Genomic DNA, 19,662 nt, shown 5'->3' on the forward strand with positions numbered 1-19,662 from the left:
GAGATTAGAGAAGAGAATCGTGTGATTGGCAGACACATGAGCCCCAGATACATCCACAGTCTTCCCTTTAGCTGTAATTCTGGAAGTATATTTCCTCTGTTACAACAAGGCAAATATATTACATATGGTGCAACAATTATAGCGAAAAATGGTTTGCTTATTGTACAGCGAGACATTCCGTGACAGGCAAGAATTCAGGCCAGAGATACGCATTAATAATGTATGAGAGCATTCCTAGAGAGAAACTAAATCAAGAGAGTGTGTTTCCTGTCTCAACGATTGTTCATCTGTTTCGTCGTCATATAGGGAGTGAAGGGTGAGAGAGGCTTTCCTGGTCCAATGGGGGACAAGGGTGATGAGGTGAGTTATCAGAATTACACGGTGCAATGCGACAAAGCTAAACTGATCCTGTTACAGTTAATGGAGTTGTGTGATGAGTCATAGTTGACTGCTATACTGTTGCTCCAGACACTTTATTTTCCAGACTGTGCGTCTGAAGTGATTTTATTTGTTTGAGTAGATTGCTGTCTGCAAAGGTATTTAAATAAACTGCTGGCATTTATATCATGCGGCAGCGTTTTAGTGCCACGTTAAAAAATAAAAAAAATCTAAAATTACAAGATTAAAGTCGGAATATTTTGAGAAAAAAGTGGAAATGTTTCAAGAATAAAGTCAAAATGTTTCAAGAATAAAGTCTAAATGTTTCGAGAATAAAGTAGAAATTTTGAGAATAAAGTCAAAATGTTTCAAGAATTAAATAGTAGAAATTAAAGTTATAATATTTTGAGAGTATAGCCTGTATTGCAAGTGGAATTATTAGCAGAAATCATACCATGTGCCATACTGTATGCTTGGAAATAATATTTAATGTCTGCGATTGCATTCGTTATTTGTAGTGCTACAGCCACCCAATAATAGCAATAAGCTTTGTGCTTTTGGTACTTTTAATAAAAAACGAAGTCTCAGCTTTCAGAACCAGTTTTATAGCAAAATAGAAACGATGTGTCTTACAATAATGTGTTTTTTTAAGCTCTTTAATGTGGCGTGACAGATCGCTGTATTCATGTGAATCAATTCATTAAATTATACTGTATTCTTTGTGACAATTCCACCACCTACTCCGCAAAAATGTCTTTGGCGTTCAACCTTTCATTCCTTACATGTATTAATTAAAAACAACAAAGCGCTGTAAAGGTTGAAGTGGGCTTCAACTTAAGAGAAGTTATATTGTTGTATTTTCTGTATAATGTTAAGTGACTATTCACACGCTGTTTTATTTATGGTATAATACAGTAAATGATTGGACATAATATTTAACGTCTTCCATATATTTGCAGTGCGCCAGCCACCCAGTAATTGCTATAATTTTGTGCTTTGTTACTTTTGTTATAACACAGCTCAGCTTTCGAATGGTCTATTTTATCACAAAATACAAATTATACGTTATTCATCTCTTTTTCAAGTCTATAACGAGATATAAAAGTGAAAACATCAGAAGGCATAAAAAGAAGGCAAGAGTATAGCCTAATGTAATGAAACGAATGTCTCATTATTGTAATCAGAAAGATGACTGATTCACAGGACACTTAAACTGAAGCAAATACAGCGATCTGTTATGCCACGTCAAAGAGCATGAAAAACACATTATTGTAAACATATTGTTTGTATTTCAATACAAAACTGACAGAATTTAAAAGCTAAGACTTTGGAATTTCGACGCTCCCAATATCCGGGCCATTTGCTTACACAGTAGGCTGATGTATTTTCAAAATATTCTGTATTCTTTGTTCTTGTAATTTCAACTTTATTCTCAAAATATTTCGACTTATTCTCAAAATATTTTGGCTTTGTTCTTGCAATTTCGACTTTATTCTCAGAATATTACGACTTTAATCTTGTAATCTTAGATTTTTTACGTTTTTTTAACGTGGCACTAAAACGGCATCATAATATCATAAGTTTATGTCAAATATTTTTTGTACTCATTCGCATTTGAAACTATGCTAACATTGTATAGAAATACAGTATATTTTGCTTCTCTAAGACAGTTGGACCAATGGATTTTCATTTAAAAATATTTTTTCATTTTATTGTTGTTGAAATTGATTGCTCAGTTGATTGGTCCAGAGTTAGAGAATGCATTATCATACAGTTCAGTCAATGATTGCTATATTTATTTTATTTTATTTTATTTATTTATTTATTTATTATTGTGCTCTCTGTGATCTGATGTTCTTTCTTCCCAGGGATCCCCAGGTGTGCCAGGATTGCCTGGATCTACAGGCCGTATGGGTCCACAGGTCAGAAGCTTCCAACAAAATAAATGCTTTATGATTTGGATACTGTATGGCGGCTAGTTTAGTTCCTTGGTAATCTTTTTTCCCCCTGCGATGTGTCTAATCAAAATTGTCCTCTGCGTTTAGGGACTTATTGGCAGACCAGGACCTGTTGGGCCCCTAGGACCAAAGGGAGAACGGGTAAGCATAATCAAAAGAAAATTTCTGCTTTAAGATTTTACAGTAAGTAAACCATTTAAAAAAAGATGATTTTATTTCAAACCCAGACATATCATAATTGTTTGTGGAGATTTTTGCAAACTGTTCATGCTACTTTTCCTTAGAATAAAAGTTTATAGAGATGGAAAGTGTGAAAAGAGTAACAAATGAAAATTTCTACCATTTCTATCAGAAAATGTTCATGTGATCTCAGAAGACCTGAAATACAGTGCGAATTGAAAATGAATCATTTTGTGTTTGACTTAAAGTTTTACAGGTTTAGGACAACATGAGTCTAAGTACATATATAGTTTTTTTATTTTTAGATTTATTTAAAAGACCAAACAAAAATAGTTTATTAATGTTTATAATCTTAAATGTTATGTTTAAATATTCTACAGTTATATTCAACTGAATTTGAGAGTGGGATAAAAACAAAATGTAAGGCACATCTTTTCATCTTTTCCAGACACTATAATTCTTTGACCCATCTGCATCTGTATGAGTCACACACACTGCCTGATAAATGGCTAGGGCAGTACTCTCACAAACGGTTAGCGGGAGATAGTGAATATGCCGCTCGATGTGTTCGACGAGCTGGTGGTGTGCCCTGCAGTGTCCAGATATGCACTAGAAAGGCAATAGAGGCATTTTTCATCGGTTTTCATCAGTTGGTTGGCTCCACTGAGAGCCAACCCAATAGAGCCAAGGGGCACAGAGTCTTTCCTCAAAACTTCCGAATGCTCTATTTGAAACCTGTTATTATTCACACCATTTGCTAACACTGCAGTGTGGCGTTGGCCCTCACCCTCAATGCAATCACATACTTTGTTTGGAGAGGCAGTTTGTGTTAAGCATGTAAAGAAAAGAAATGCCTTTTTGTTCCAGGGCAGCGAAGGACCGCAAGGTAGACCCGGACCTCCTGGACCTCCTGTAAGTTCTGAATTGAAGTGTGCATTTTCTATGCCACTAGGAATTGCAAACGTAATTGCAAAAATAATTAATGCTTTCCAACAGGTTTCCATAACTCTTCCAACTGTCTGTCATTGGTTGCCAAACAGATAGCTCTGCCTCAATCTAGCATCACATGGTTGGAGTTTTAATGAGAAGTCTATAACATATTTCGGTTAATTTCTCAGTGGTAGTGCAAATAACACCCTTTTTACCTTGTTAAAATGAGCCCTTTTTTCAGAGCAAGTCATTTTTTTGCATTTGCCTTTAAATGCTAATGAGCTCTGCTCGCCCCGTCCCTCTCTTCTGTGGAGTGACGAGCAGTATTGTTAACTTTAGCCACATTAAGCCGTGAAACTTGCTAACTAGCACATTATTTGCTGTAGGTAAAGCTGGATCACGAATGATTTGCGTGAACATAGACACATTAATGTAGATCGCCGGGCGCATTTCCTTCAAAAATGGCTTGATTTGAAAAAGGGGATGTTACTTATAAAGATTAAATACCACTTATAAAGAAAAATACCACTGGGTGGATTTTCGTCATTATAGGGTGGTTGTATACACACACTAGTAAGTAAAAGTCTTTTTAGTACAATTCTAAAAATGTCCTCCTTCAGCTTGTGGTATATGTTGAAATCTTTGCTATTTTTATCAAGTAAGCGTTGGAATAACATTTGACGAACAATATGGCACAGCAGAAACCTTAAAAAGAAACCTTTTTAAAAAAGCTTGGACCACAAAACCAGTTATAAGTAGCACAGGTATATGTAGCAAAAGCCAAAATTATCGATTTTTCTTTTATGGCAAAAATTTATTAGGATATTTAGTAAAGATATTTGTCCCATGAAGATATTTTGTAAATTTCCTACCGTAAATATATCAAAACTTTATTTTTTGATTAGAAATATGCATTGCTAAGAACTTCATTTGGACAACTTTTAAGACGATTTTCTCAGTATTTTGATTTTTTGCTTTGCACCCTTACATCAATGGAAAGCTTATTTATTCAGATAATGTATAAATCTCAATTTCAAAAAACTGACCCTTATAACTGGTTTTGTGGTTCAGGGTCACACATTCTTTTTAAAAAAGAAAATTAGTTTTTTCTGACATTTGTATTTCAAATGTCAGGCTTTACAAGAGTTAAATGAGGGACCAATACAGGTTCAGTAGCCCGCATAACCATGTGTCTGTCGCTTCAGTAAACGTGAAATCTGCAAATTCTATTTTCTTCAACACTCCAACTCATTTCAAACAGGCATAATGAAATGAAAAATTAAAACGTGTACAGTATGCAATGCTCGAACACATTAAATTGACAGGCATAATTTCATAACCAATTCAGTGATCCAAGAAATACAAACGAAATGGCAATTTTAGTATTTAGTTTGTTTCCCTTACAATTTTGTAGCCTGTCTCATTAACTTATGTTTGAGGGAGAAGCCTATGACATGCCTGGAAAATCATATTGATTTTTTACTAGGTTATTTTGACCAATAAGCAACCACCTATCAACATTTAACAAACCTGAACTTGTTCTTTTCAGGGTGTCCCATATGCAGAGGGAAATGGGATGAGCAGTCTCTATAAGCTTCAGGTAAAACTTTCACCTGATACTAAAACACACTCACAGTATTTTATTATGTAGTTGTATGGATTTATATTGTTCATATTTCAAACTGTAGTATCGTTTTCATGATTTACAGAATGGAGCGGCTAACACGGGTCAACCCGGACCACCAGGGCCCCCCGGTATGTATTGTATTTTTTTAAATGATCTCCAACATAAAAGAAATATTTCTTTGAACGTAACCCACAGTTGTTGCACTTTTAATGAAGTTTAAATGTCAATACACAAAGAAGCTATATTGATTTGGGAATCTGTTTTCGGTTTATCGGCTGATTTTAAGAGTTTTATACAGCACGAATTGAAGGACGGATCACGGCCACACAGACTCGAATCTGAAACTCAGACAATGACAGTAGCCCAAAGGGAGAGAGGCAAAACAAACCCGACACACATAGTCAACAAAGTAGCTGCTTGTAAAGAAGAGGTAATTGAAATGCAGTGCTTTAACAGGACAAAAAAAGAAAGGAACACATATAAAAGAGCTTTTTTTGCCTTAGCGGAATCATCCGATTAGCTTATCAACGTAGCGACACGCACACTTATCTAGTCTCTATGTAATGTGTCCTTCCTCTCCATGAAGAACAAGAGTGTATTCCCTTCTGGGCCATCTTTACCAGACCGCCCAGAACTCTGAAAAATGCTAAACCCTTATCAGCAGGTCTGAAAGAGGACACTCTCCAATCTCCCTCCTCACTGCGATAGACTCAAGGAGCTGCTTACAAGTCCCTCAGGGTGCTTTGTTTCGGTTTATCCTCAGCTGAACCCGTTCTGAGTGGGACGTGACACCTCCTGTTGACGTGCCACAGCTGGAGGAGACCACACTTAGACAAAGCACACTTAAACTTCGATTGAACTTGATCTGAACAATCAAAAGGCTTGTGATTGTGAGAACGTGTGATGTGACAGGGTTGTGTCAGCATGCAGAGTCGTGATGTATTAGCTCACTGGTGTGCTAAAGAGTAAAATTAGCTTTTTAATGTAATATTCAATCTTGTTTTATTGGGCGAAATAAGGTAAATTGAAGGCACTCTTGGCTGTCATCTCAAAAAAGTGGTTCAATTTGCCTCAATTCACTTTAGTGTTTTTGTTTTATGTCTAATGCAGCTCTGTTTAGGCTGTGTTCCAGAACCTAGCATGCTTTATCACTATCTACAATCTACAAAGGCAGCATTCTAAGCGTTATTGAACCTCACAAGTGATTTAAACTCTACATAGGCATAAACAGTGACTCATGCACAGCGCACATAATGGCTTAATCGTTAGATAGATAGTCGTGCACCACTTAGAATTTAGTTAAGGATGCCTTAAAAATCTATTTCATTTGATGAATTTAACCTGAGGTACTGCGTTTAAATAATTGAGGCAGCAAATGGGAATTCAGAATTGTAATTCATATTGTAATTTGAATTAAATTTGTTAACCTGCACCACCTTTTCAACAAAGAAAATCAAAAATATAGCTGCAAGCAGCAATTACAGGGTTTTAAGCACTTTAGGGCATTCAAGCACATATTATTCAGTACATATTATTTAGTGAGCTTATAACCACCTAAATTAATGATTTAAAAGCCTTTTTGGCAGGTAATTTACCATAGAAATATGATGTTTTTTTAACGTTTCTGACTTATAGTGTCAGCTGTAGTCCAATTGGCCTAAAACTTGGCATATATACCTGTCACTCACAATGTTTTGTGAAGTTTTGAGTTTTCGTTTAGGCTTTATGGGCTTTTGGGCATTTTTGGACAGGTCCCTTTTCTAAACAACCCCGTTATAGCTTCCCAAAGAGTAAATTTCAACATCAATAATTACTGACCTAGATAGTCCAGAGAATTTCACTGCAGTGTTTTTTTCCAGATTGAGCGAAAAACCCAGGACTAGTTCACAAAAGTAGGTTTTTAACATGTTCTCAATCATTAAACAAACAGTTTGATTGACAGCAGTGTTTATAAAGGCAAAGTTGAGGAATGAGGAGGTCAATCATGTGATACCATGAGTATGGGTGAAAAACTGTGTAATATGCAATCGTTTACGCCCTTGAAAAATGCAATAACTTTCAAATTTCTCACAGACCTTTAGGGCTGTGAGTCTAAAGGCTCACAGAGTTTCGTTCCGATCGACCTCTGTTAAGCTTGTCAAATAGGTGCTCAAAGTTCATCGGCGTACCGCGGCCATGTTTTTTGAGATATGCAAATATCCTTGTAGCCCTTATAGCCAGAGAATCTTCCCACACTGGTTCGGTTCCGGTCGGGAGAAAAACCTAGGACTAGTTTACAAAAGTAGGTTTTTCAAAAAATGCAAAATACCCGAGGCATGCGTTTTTGTCAGGCCGATTGGGGCGAGCCTAGGTGACATTGTAGACGCATGAGTACTACCATCGCTCCAAGTTTCAGGCCTCTACAACTTACAGTTTGGTCTGCACGATCAGTTTTATGTGGAGATTGCTGATCCTTGGCCATTCTAACAATTACATTCAAGCTACGCGCTTGAACCCATAATGAAATGCGTAACCAAACTAAAATAGTTACAGTCATGCCTAACAATGCCCCTTAGCTGTTATAAATTCACCGTAAACCTCAGCTTCATGGGGCTTATTGCTTTTATAAAACAGTTATTTCATATACATAGTAAGGTTTCACAAAATAAAACAGAGCAAATAATTTGTAATGATATTAATAAAAACATTATTCTTCCAACAAACAATGTAGTTCCTCAGAAATGGTTGTGGTTGCAACAAAGTGGTTGCTGAGTAACTTACAGACATAAACAAAGGTGTATGTTTGTAGAGTACTTTACAGCTTCGAACGTGACTCAACCAAAAAGTATCAAGTACCGGAACTAGGCGTTTTATAAAAAAATAATATCAGTAATCAGTTTTTTTAAGTTGTACATATTTCCTTAAAGCTACACTTAAAATGCAGGTGCTCAACCACAAAAAGTTGCAAAAAAGATCAAAGTTGGCACAATACAGCTCCAAAAGTACAAAGATATTTATTTGTGTTCTCACCACAGGTGACATTTTGAGGCTAAAAGTTTTATGAAAAGCTTTTAGGCTTGAAATGTCACCTGTGGTGAGAACATAAATATTTTTCTACTTTTGGAGCTTTGGTGGGCCAACTTTGATCTTCTGTTTTTTTTTTTGTAAATATTTATGAACATTTTGAACAAAATTGGCAAAATGGATATCTCCTGAGTTGGCTGAAGAACTTGTTTACTGAACTGAGTTAATGTTTCTAATTAGTTTCTACATATGAATTATTAATGTATTCTATGTATTTAGTCAGTCATAGTGTAATTACTTGTCACAAACTTCCTAACATTTCTTGTGTGACTTCAGTTTCTTTAAATTACAACCCAGTAAATTCTACTTCCTGTCATACCAGTTAAACTCCCTTGAAAACGTTGCCAGTTCAATTCAAATTCACACTCATGAAATGCAAAAGATCTGATTCCTAAATTCTGAATTGTGCTCTACCCTGTTAGATCGACAGCTCACTAGGCTTTAGAACAGAATCCTGTCAGCATAATTCCCTCGTGGCTCTTTGTTTGACACTCACTTGATTGTGTTACTGTTTGACAGCAAGTCTAAGCAGATGTCATCCAGCTAATTAGACAGATCAGATTAATTGATAGCACACATAAGAGTAAGGTCAAATAAGGTCAGTTTCACAAGCTAATTCTGTGCTTTGCTTTTCCAGGGGCCCAAAGGAGATGAAGGCAGGATGGTGAGTGTTGTGTTGCTGTGATTTGTATTGAATGGTCCTCTGCCCTTCTATGCCTCTGGATTGAGAGAAACAGGTCTGGCCAGCACTTGCTTTCTGGCTAGTCTCCATTAATCACAGCTCCTGGCTCAGAAGTAGCCCGAGAGCAGCCGAGCACGACAGTTTAGTCACACAGCATTCTCAACAACAAAAGGAGTGATCAGGAACGGCGCCTAAATCAAATTGTCGCCGCATATTTCTCCGCCTGCGGGAGATGTTGTGAGCGCGGCACATGCACGAAAGCACATGCGCGACGGCGACAGATCTCTACAATAGCAACAATGCAGCTCCAGCAGCCAAAAAGCTGGCACTTCCCGTTCTCACGGGTGCAATTTTGATATTTTTTATTGTTTCTTTTTTTGCAAAACGATTTTTCAGCGACATGCTAATTTGACATTTGAATAAATGGTCCCAGCAGTCTCCGGCACCACGCTAGAATTGCCCCCATCTGTCTCCAGTCGATTCTCTTTCTGGTCCCATGTAGGTCTGCGCTCTGTTATACATGGCAATCTACACGTGCGACAATTACTGCCGCAATCCGTCTCGGTGGCGAGGCCCGTTAACGCGGCGCCCGCTGCTGTCCGTCAATAGCGACTGAGCCGTGAGACGAACATAATATACGATGCTTGTATGCAGATTTTTCAGCGCTCCGCGGACGGGTTTGGTGCGGGGAAACGGCCAATCACTTGGGGTGAATTACGAGCTGCTCTGTTTGCGGCGAAGTATGTGTGATTTATTAACACAGCAGGCTAAATGAAAATGGAAGGAGGAAAGTAAATGCTTTGTCAGGATGGTAATGCGACAGAATTAGAGTTAACTCGACGCACTTGTCAGGATGAAGATAAATATGCGGGTTTTAATTGAAATAATCAGTGACATGCTGGAAAAATGGCGTTCGGTTGAGCTGCTAAAATACATTACACAACCAGCTACACCGTTGTGATCTGCTCCATAAGTCGCTTTGACCTGGAAATACATTTTGAGTTTCCTCTGAAGGAAACAGAAAAATCACAGCTTTCTAAAGATTTTTTTTCTGCTCCAAACGGTTGCTGTAATATCATCTTTTGAGAGTATTCTTCAACTTTTGGCACTTTTATGGCCCCGGGGTTTGTTTTTTATTATATATATGTTTAATTCTTTTATTTTTTATTAAAAATGTATATGAAGGTAACATTGAATTTGATTTGGAAACTTTTTACCATGCTTTCATCATTTAGTTTTACTACTTTTCAAATATCTTTATGCATAGATTTGATTGTTTTACTTTTGTCCCAGAGCAGGAATATCCAGCTAATCCATCATAAAAAAAAAAAATATAAATGTTACATTTTGAAACTATTTTAATATAAATGAAAAGTGAAAATAAACCATTTCAATATTTGTGTGAAAATCCTGGATCATGCAACACAATGTAATGGCTGCTGAAAATTCAGATTTGTCGTCATACGAAAAAATTACATATTAAAATGTATTGAAATAGAAAATATTTCTTTTTAATTGTAATAGTAACACTTTTTAACACAGTTAACATTAGTTAACTTTCACTTTTTCACTTTTACTTTCACTTTAACTGCAATAGTTAACATGAACTAAGAATTAATATTTCTACAGTATTTATTAATCTTCAGCATTTAGTAATGCATTGTTAAAATCACAAGTTGTGTTTGTTAACATTAGTTAATGCATTGTGAATTAACCTGAATAAACAATGATTAACTGTTTTTATTAACAAACATTACCAAAGATTAATAAATAGTGTAATAAATGTATTGTTCATTGTTTGTTCGTGTTATATAATACAAACTAATGTTAACAAATGACACCTTATTGTAAAGTGTTGCCATTGTAATATTTTACAATACAGCTTTCAGATGATGTATAAATCTCAGTTTCGAAAAATTGACCCTTATGACTGGTTTTGTGGTCCTCGGTCACAAATATTAGAAAACCTGTTGTTGTATAATATTAAGTATTAATTTATCCCAAACTTTCCACCACAAAAAAACAACTGTGCGCAGATAAAGTTTTATTTTTATATTTATTCATTTATTTCCATTTGCAATTTTTTATTTTTATTTTCTTTTATTTTTCAATTTAATTTAATTGTATTTTTATTTCCTTTTACTTTTCTTGTATTTAAAGAATTCTCTTATGCTCATCAAGGCTGCATTTATTTGATCAAAAATCCAGAAAAAACAGTAATATTGGGAAATATAATTTCAATGTAAAATAACTGTTTTCTATGTACATATATTTTAAATTGTAATTTATTCCTATGATGCAAAGCTGAATTTTCAGCATCATTACTCCAGTTTTCAGTGTCACATGATTCTTTAGAAATCGCTCTAATATGCTGATTTATTATCAGTGTTGAAAACAGTTATAATATACTAATTATTAATATTTTTTGGTTATTTTATGTTTGTTTTTTTTTTTCAAAATTCTTTAATAAATAAAAATGTAAAAAGAACAACATTTATTTCAAATAGAAATGTTTTGTAACAATATAAACTACCATTTAAAAGTTTGTGGTTGGTAAATTTTTATTCTTTTTCTTTTTTTTTTTTTTAAATAAATGAGTACGTTCACCAAGAATGTGTTAAATTGATAGAAAAGCGATAGCAACGACTTATATTGTTACAAAAGATGCTGTTCTTTGTAGCATTTTATTCATCAAAGAATCTTGAAAACAGAATTGCACGTTCCATACAAATATTAAGCAGCATAACTGTTTCCAACATTGATAATAAAAGTAATAAATCAGTATATTAGAATGATTTCTGAAGGATCATGTGACACTAAAGACTGAAGTAATGGCTGATGAAAATTCAGCTTTGTATAACAGGAATAAATTATATTTTAAAATAGAAAACCATTATTTTAAACTGTAATAATATTTCACAGTTTTTTTTGCTGTTTTTTTTTTTTGTATTTTTGATCAAGTAAATGAGCATAAGAGAATTCTTTAAATATATATATATATATATATATATATATATATATATATATATATATATATATATATGTATGTATATGTGTGTATATATATACGTGTGTGTGTTTAAATACTTGTTTGTTTGTTTTGAAATTGAGGCAAATTTGACAGTTTAAAATTCAAGACTTTGTTTACTCAGAATTAAGATTTGTGCATTTCTCTCTAAACAATTTAACTTCCAGTAGTGACTTTGAGTCCAAAATTCTTCAATTTGCAATACAGAAAAAATGGTTATTAGTTTTCCTGAAAAAATTAGTGAAATCACTTCCTAACTCCTGACAGACACACACAGACTTTCACGCATGACGTTGTCCGTGCTGAGCTGGAATGTGTTTCTTTTATTCCAGGGTGAGCCGGGGCTGATGGGATTACCAGGTCTAGAGGGGCTGCCAGGTGCTAAGGTAAGCGCGTTTGAATGAATCGTGTCACTGGACGCTCTCTCACCCTGTCTGAGTGTCCCAGATTACACACAGCTTTCAACAGCTCAACCAGCCGTTCCACTCTGTACCTTCACGATTTGACATGACATTGCAGTTTTGGTTTGTGCGAGGTGTGTGTGTTTGACAGACAAAGAGATGGAGGATGGTGCATAGACATTCATAATTGATTCAAGCATTGTTAGTATTCTAATTTCACCACAGCGCTTAGTAAAAGCCCTCGAGAATTCAAGAGAAAGACCATGAATACGAGAATACTAGTGAGGGTAGAAATAATAGGCTTCATTAAATCAAGCCCACAGAATGGTCCAAACCCCCCTCCCGACCGTTTCCTCCTGCACGTATCAGAGTGCTGGTGCATGGAGACTCTCTTTCGTCTGTCTGCCAGAGCAGCTTCCTCCTTTGAGCGGCATCAAACTCGCCCACTCTTCCCAGAAAGGACTTGTCAAGATGTAGTCGCAGCATTTTGCGCGCTCGCCGACTCCACAACAGCCACGAGGCTGCCTGATCTCAAGCTGTTTATTTGCATGCTGTGCCCCAAAACTTAAAAGCAGCTCATTAATTCCTAAAGCCAGCAGAGCGCATATGGAGGAAAGAGAGAAGCTCACACTACACGCACACACAGAGATACTCGGAAAATGATTTTGGAGGACTTGTCAAGCACAGTTGGTTTTGAGAACAGAAAGAAAAGCAATCACTGTGTTTTTCTGACATGTTCTCAGGCGGTTTTGCGGTAGATTCGTCGTCTTACATGTGTGTGTTTGTGTGTTTTAAGGGTGATCCTGGTCTACCTGGTCCACCTGGTGTTCTTGGTCCTACTGTAAGTTGTTCTGTTGTTATTTTCCTGCTTTTAAATCACTGTACTATACATGAAACTATTTATTATTCAGGAAATAAGCAGTGCCCCATCAGCCTTCACTGTAGTCACAATTTTTCACAATATTAATGATAACAGTGTTTTGTTAAATTAATTTATGAAGTACCATCATTCTGATAGAATAAGGATTTTCTATTGGGAGTGTGTCAATTATGGTTTGATCTCAAACAAGTTTTTGTCAATGAAAATGTGCTGTAAGATTAGCTAAATAAATAAAATAACTTTAAATGTAGCTACAGGTGGTAATTTTTTTATTGTAAAATTAATATCTAACACGGTGGCCAGTATTGAGTGTTGCTTTTGCTTGTTTTCCATAGTTTTGTTTGGTTTACCTTTGCCATCATCTACATTTGATTCCTAAAAATACTGGTAATTTAATAGCACTAGCAACTTTAGCAAATCTCAAAATATCGCTTTATACAGTACCATTTTTTGATGTCAGAATTCACTTGTAGCATTTAAATTATTTATTTTTTCTTTTTCTTTTATTTTCTTTTATTCTTTTATTTTATTTTATTTTATTTTTAGCAGCTTGTATTGATGCAACCTTATAAGCTAGAAGATGTACTTCTGTCTTTGACATGTATAATACTGGACTTTTTTTTTCTTTTTTAAATTTATTTGTATTATTTATTTACTATATAATAATATTATTATTTAATATTTTGTTCTTTTTTTAATATTTTATTTTATTTATTTTATTTAATTTTATTTTTAGCAGCCTATTTGTTTTGGTGCAACCTTACAAGCTATATAAAAGATGTACTACTTTCTTTGACATACAAATCTGGACTTTTTAGGAATGTACCTTTGTTTCTGACATGTACAACACTGTTCTTTTTTATTTCTATAATTTATTCTTTATTTACTATTTTATAGTAGTATAGTAGTAGTATTTTCTAGTGTTTTGTGTGTTTTTCAGTGTTTTTAAATTTTATTTTCTAGCTTTTTATTTAATTTTTTTTATTTAATTTTATTTTTTTTTTTTGTGTTGGTGCAAACTTACAAGCTATATAAAAGATGTACTACTTTCTTTGACATACAAATCTGGACTTTTTTTCTTTTTTATTTATTTGTGTTATTTATTTAATGTTGTATAACACTTTATTCTTTATGTACTATTTTATAGTAATTTATTTTCTAGTGTTTTGTGTATTTTTTCAGTGTTTTAAAATTTTTTCCAGTTTTTTTTTTATTTTATATTTTATTTTATTTCATTATTCATGTTGAATACTGGACTTTTTTATATATTTTATAGTGCTTTATTCTTTATTTACTATGTTATAGGCATTTATTTTCTAGTGTTTTGTGTATTTTTTAGTGTTTTTAAATTTTCTTTTCCAATGATTATTTATTTTCTAGTATTTTCTAGTATTTTATTTTATATTTTATTTTATTTTATCATCTTATTTGTATTGGTGCAACCCTTATAACCTAGAAGATATACTTTCTGTGTCTGACATGTACAATACTGGACTGCAGAATAACTGATATCTTGTGTTCGATAAACATATTTAATGCAGCAGTTCATATGAGATTTTCTTATTGAAGCTGTGATGTTTTAGTGGACCTCAAACCTGGTTCACTAAATCATATCACATGAATTTTTAGATAAAAGCAGTGGATGTTTTAACCATGTTCCCAGCCTACAAATGCTTTAGATGGACACGAGGTTTGTGGTCTAACTCTTTCTCCTTCTCGTTCCTGTAACTGATAGGGAAAGCCTGGTCCACGTGGTGAGCCAGGGATCCCTGGAGAGCCGGTGAGATTTGCTTTGTTGCTTGTTAGCAGCTGTCAATCATATGGCAGGTTTTGGCAACAGGATGATGCGAGACTGATGATGTCCCATTTTCCTTCTTTGTCTTTCCACACAGGGAGAACGAGGCCCTGTGGGAGAGACTGGCTTCCCTGGACCTGAAGGGCCGCCTGGATCCCCTGTAAGCAATTGTATCATTCCACATGTATCATTACACCTGCAATCTGCACCTGCATTTAATCTACAGCAGGGGTTTTCAGACATCTTTATGATAGGACCCTCAAATATCAGAATCTTCTTGTGAGGTATACCTAAAAACTGAGGTTGTCAATGTAAATGTAATAGTTATGTAACCACATAACTAACGATTTTTAATTTTAACCCCTTTGTGGCCCCAGGGTTCTTGGATCTACCTGTAATCTGCCAATTTTGCTCCACCTGGCTGTGATCCACACCCTCTATGATAACATTTAGCTCTCATTAGTTTCTGTCCTCTGTTCTAAACTCTGTGATCTTATAACAGATTGATCCATTGTTTGATCCATCCTTGAATTGCAGACCCGATTTAATTAACTGATTAGTCTGCTGATTGATTCACAGTTTGGGGTCTCTGTGGTTTCAGAGTTCTGACAAACATTCTGTTGGTTTTTCTTTTTTCCTTCATTCTTGATTTCTGAGTTTGATTCCGAGCCTGTGCCGTTTCTAATTAGAGATCCTAGAAAGCTAAAAAAAAATCACTGTAAACAAGCATCAGAGATATGCTACACAACTGGAAACATACAGGTTTAGGTTGGCTGAATTACTGATTGACACTAGACAGCAGAGCTCTGTGTCAGATTGTTCTCTACAAACCACAACAACTGTTTTCGCCTGTAATATCTCACTTGATAGCACAGAGTAATCTCCTCGTATTCTTCTCTGTACTGTGGTGCTAAACCCAGCTGATTTGTGCTGTGGTAATGAGTGCAATCACTGGGGTAAACGTTTGATTGGCTGTCTCAGTGAAGGAGTACAGTAGCTGTACAGCTCTCATATAATTGCTTCGTTATTCGCACAGCAGTAATGCCTTTAGCACCTCCGATGAATACTCAGAATTCCCCTGAGGAATTCCTGTTTCTTCCAGGTGATATTTTGTGATTTATTCCTAGTTTATGTAGCTTGAGTCCTAATTGTTCACGCTTAACCTTAGTTGAACACAATGCGGTAAACTAACTACAAGTACGAACTACACTACATCAAAGTTAATATTATATTTGCAACTTTTTTACTTTTGTAATGTGATGCATAGTAGCACCAAGAAGTGTGTGGATATTTTAGACACACTTAAAAATCCATTCATTTCATTGCAGTTGATGAGTCAATACAACAAGCGATAGATAGATAGATAGATAGATAGATAGATAGATAGATAGATAGATAGATAGATAGATAGATAGATAGATAGATAGATAGATAGATAGATGGATGGATGGATGGATAGATGGTAGATATATGATGGATGGATAGAACGATAAATGAATGATTGATATATGATAGAGGATAGATGATGTTTGGATGATAGATGGATAGACAGATTGTGGATGGAGGGACAAATTGAATAATGGATGGATGAATAGATCGGTAATAGATGATGGATGGATGGATAGAATGAACGATGGATGGATGATTGATATGTTATAGATGGATAGATAGATGTTGGTTGGATGATAGATGTATAGAGAGGATGAAAGATAGATGTTAGATGATAGATATGATGTATAGATGATGGATGTTAGATGGTTGACTTGAATCGATAGAAATATGGACTGATAGATGATGGATGGGTAGAACAAACAATGGAAGGATGATTGACATGATAGAGGATGGATGGATGGATGGATAGACAGATGATGGAGTGATGGATAGAACAAACGATGGATGGATAGAATGAACGATAAATGGATTATTGATATATGATAGAGGATAGATGATATTTGAATGATAGATGGCTAGACAGATGATAGATGAAATGATAAATTGAATAATGGATGGATGAATAGATTGGTAATAGATGATGGTTGGATAGAATGAAGGATGGATGGATGAATAGATGAATGATTGATATATGATAGATGGATAGATAGATGTTGGTTGGATGATAGATGTATAGAGAGAGGGATGGATAGATGATTATATATATGATGGATGGATTGATAAATGGTTGGAGAGAGAGAGAATGATGGATGGATGATAGATGATTGATATGATAGATGACGGATGGATGGATGATAGATTGAAAGATGAATTCATAGATGATGGATGGAACAAATAATGGATGGATAGATTGATAATGGATGGATGGATGGGCAGATTGAAAGATGAATTCATAGATGATGGATGGATGGATAGATAGAATGAACAGTGGATGGATAGATCAATAATAGATGGATGGATGGAAGGATGGATGGATGAATAAATAAATGGATGGTGGTTGGATGATAGATAGAGATGGATGGAGGGATGGATGATAGATGGTTGATATGATGGATGGATAAATGAATAGAAAGACTGATTTATAGATGATGGATGGATGGATAGAGGAACGATAGATGGATAGATAATAGATGGTGGATAGAATGAATGATGGATGGATAGATGATGTTTGGATGATGGATAGAGAGAAGGATGGATAGATGGCTGGATGATAGATGATAGCGAGATGGATGTATTGATGGATGGATGTATAATAGATTATTGATATATGATGGATTGATGGATGGATTCATAGATGATGAATCGATAGAACGAACAGTGGATGGATGGATGGTGGTTGGATGATAGATGATTGATATGATAGATGGATGGATGGATGGATGGATGGATAGAAAGATGGATTCATAGATGATGGATGGATAGAATGAACGATGGGTGGATGGATAGATGATGTTTGGATGATGGATAGAGAGAAGGATGGATGGATGGATAGATGGTTGTTGGATGATGATATATGATGGATGGATGGATGGATGGATGGATGGATAGATAGAAAGATGGATTCATAGATGATGGATGGTAGATGGGTGGATATAATGAATGATGGGTGGATGGATAGATGATGGATGGATAGAATGAACGATGGGTGGATGGATAGATGATGGATGGATGGTGTTTGGATGATAGATGATAGAGAGATGGATAGATGGATGATAGATGATTGATATATGATGGATGGATGGATAGATAGAAAGATGATTCACAGATGATGGATGGATGAATGGTTGGATGGATCGATAATAGATGATGGATAGATGTGTGGATAGAATAACCAATGAATGGATAGATAGATAACTTTATCTCTCAAAATTGTCTGTTTCTCAAACATTTCTATTCTGTTTCACATATTTGCAACTTTGTATCTTACAATTGCAACATTATTTTTTACAAAATTGAAAGTATTTTTCTCTCAGCTTCAGCTTTATATCTCTCAGTATTTTGAGGTGAAAACTTGTGTGCCATTTTTACTTCTGTGAAACTTCTAAAAGAACATTATGAAAGTTTTTTTTTTTTCCTTATAGCATCTCAGAATGCTTGTGCTCATTGTGGCTCATCTGCTTTTCTATGGGAATTATGATCAATGTGAAGTTGCTTTGTAAAGATTGATGGGAATGTTCTATCTCCTCCACAGGGACGGCCGGGAAAAGATGGAATTCCAGGCTATACGGTATGTGTGCGTACAGTATATGCATGAAAGAGCTTTTGCTTCAGCTGTACTATGAGCATCTAAGATGATAACGTTAGTAGAAAATGAATGCTTTTACTTTAATACATGCAGCATCTAATAACTTGTGTTCTAATATTTTGCCAGCAAGTGGTAGATAGCAGTTAGACTCGGATCCGCACTGGTCTACATTTATCTCTGTCTCACTCGATTTCTTTCTTTCCCAAGCAAATAAAAACCCAACACTAGTCATTAGTCTTGTAAAGTTTTCAATAATAAGACCACTTACTCACTGCTAATGCTCTCTAGTGTGGATAAAATCCTGCCCATGAGCCATTAAATCATGAATAATGCATGTGATCACTAATTAAATGTCCCCTACAAACAGGGTTTGTAGTTTCGAAAGCCTTGTCACGTCAAACAAAAATGTTCTGTTCTCTGATGCCTTGTCACAACACAACGCATATCTGCGGCAGAACTGTGTGACAAATCGCACTTCTGCACTTTACAGCAGCGAGCAGACACATCAGAGAGCCGCCAACACACAACTCGCGTATATTCGCCTCCGTCACAGACAGACAAACACTGTAAATGGCGCATGCATCTGCAGATCTTAATGAGGTGATCGGGAAAGAGATGAGGATTAGGTGCGGGGATGAGTCAGAAGTCAATTTGCATACCGGATAACGCCCCGGTCAGCTGTTTTGAGTAGAAAATAAGATTTTGAGGTTTATCTGATTAGCTTGGTCCAGTTTGCCTCTGCTGGCCAATATCATAACTGCAACATCTGACAGTAAAAATCAAGCATTACCACTGTTATTTTAATAGGATTTATATTTGTGAATGTATATACAAATAAAAAATATTTAAAAATATTAATAAATACAAATTTTCTTTATCTTATTTATTTTTTCAGTTTTAGTAATTTTAGTCCTTATTTAGTTTTAGTTAATTTAATCTAATATTTATTTTGTTTATACAGTATATTATTTTATTTCGGCTTTATTTCAGTTCAGAGTTATTATAGTTAATTATAACAAAAACATTTAAAACAAGAATCACAA

At 35.1% G+C, this 19,662-nt stretch overlaps 1 protein-coding gene across 3 annotated transcripts in view; it reads left to right on the forward strand.

Moving 5' to 3' along the window:
* Positions 1 to 19,662, forward strand: part of LOC127175021 (collagen alpha-1(XIX) chain) — a 184,852-nt gene that overhangs the window by 142,436 nt on the left and 22,754 nt on the right. For all 3 annotated transcript variants that reach the window (XM_051125822.1, XM_051125821.1, XM_051125823.1), the window contains 12 exons: positions 307 to 360; positions 2,247 to 2,300; positions 2,424 to 2,477; positions 3,384 to 3,428; positions 4,996 to 5,046; positions 5,156 to 5,199; positions 8,773 to 8,800; positions 12,179 to 12,232; positions 13,044 to 13,088; positions 14,863 to 14,907; positions 15,020 to 15,082; positions 18,566 to 18,601. In XM_051125822.1, the coding sequence (XP_050981779.1) occupies positions 307 to 360; positions 2,247 to 2,300; positions 2,424 to 2,477; positions 3,384 to 3,428; positions 4,996 to 5,046; positions 5,156 to 5,199; positions 8,773 to 8,800; positions 12,179 to 12,232; positions 13,044 to 13,088; positions 14,863 to 14,907; positions 15,020 to 15,082; positions 18,566 to 18,601 (573 nt within the window). The remainder of the gene's footprint in view (positions 1 to 306; positions 361 to 2,246; positions 2,301 to 2,423; positions 2,478 to 3,383; positions 3,429 to 4,995; positions 5,047 to 5,155; positions 5,200 to 8,772; positions 8,801 to 12,178; positions 12,233 to 13,043; positions 13,089 to 14,862; positions 14,908 to 15,019; positions 15,083 to 18,565; positions 18,602 to 19,662) is intronic.

Source organism: Labeo rohita, chromosome 13 (genome assembly GCF_022985175.1).
Source record: "Labeo rohita strain BAU-BD-2019 chromosome 13, IGBB_LRoh.1.0, whole genome shotgun sequence".
Taxonomy (NCBI): Eukaryota; Metazoa; Chordata; class Actinopteri; order Cypriniformes; family Cyprinidae; genus Labeo; species Labeo rohita.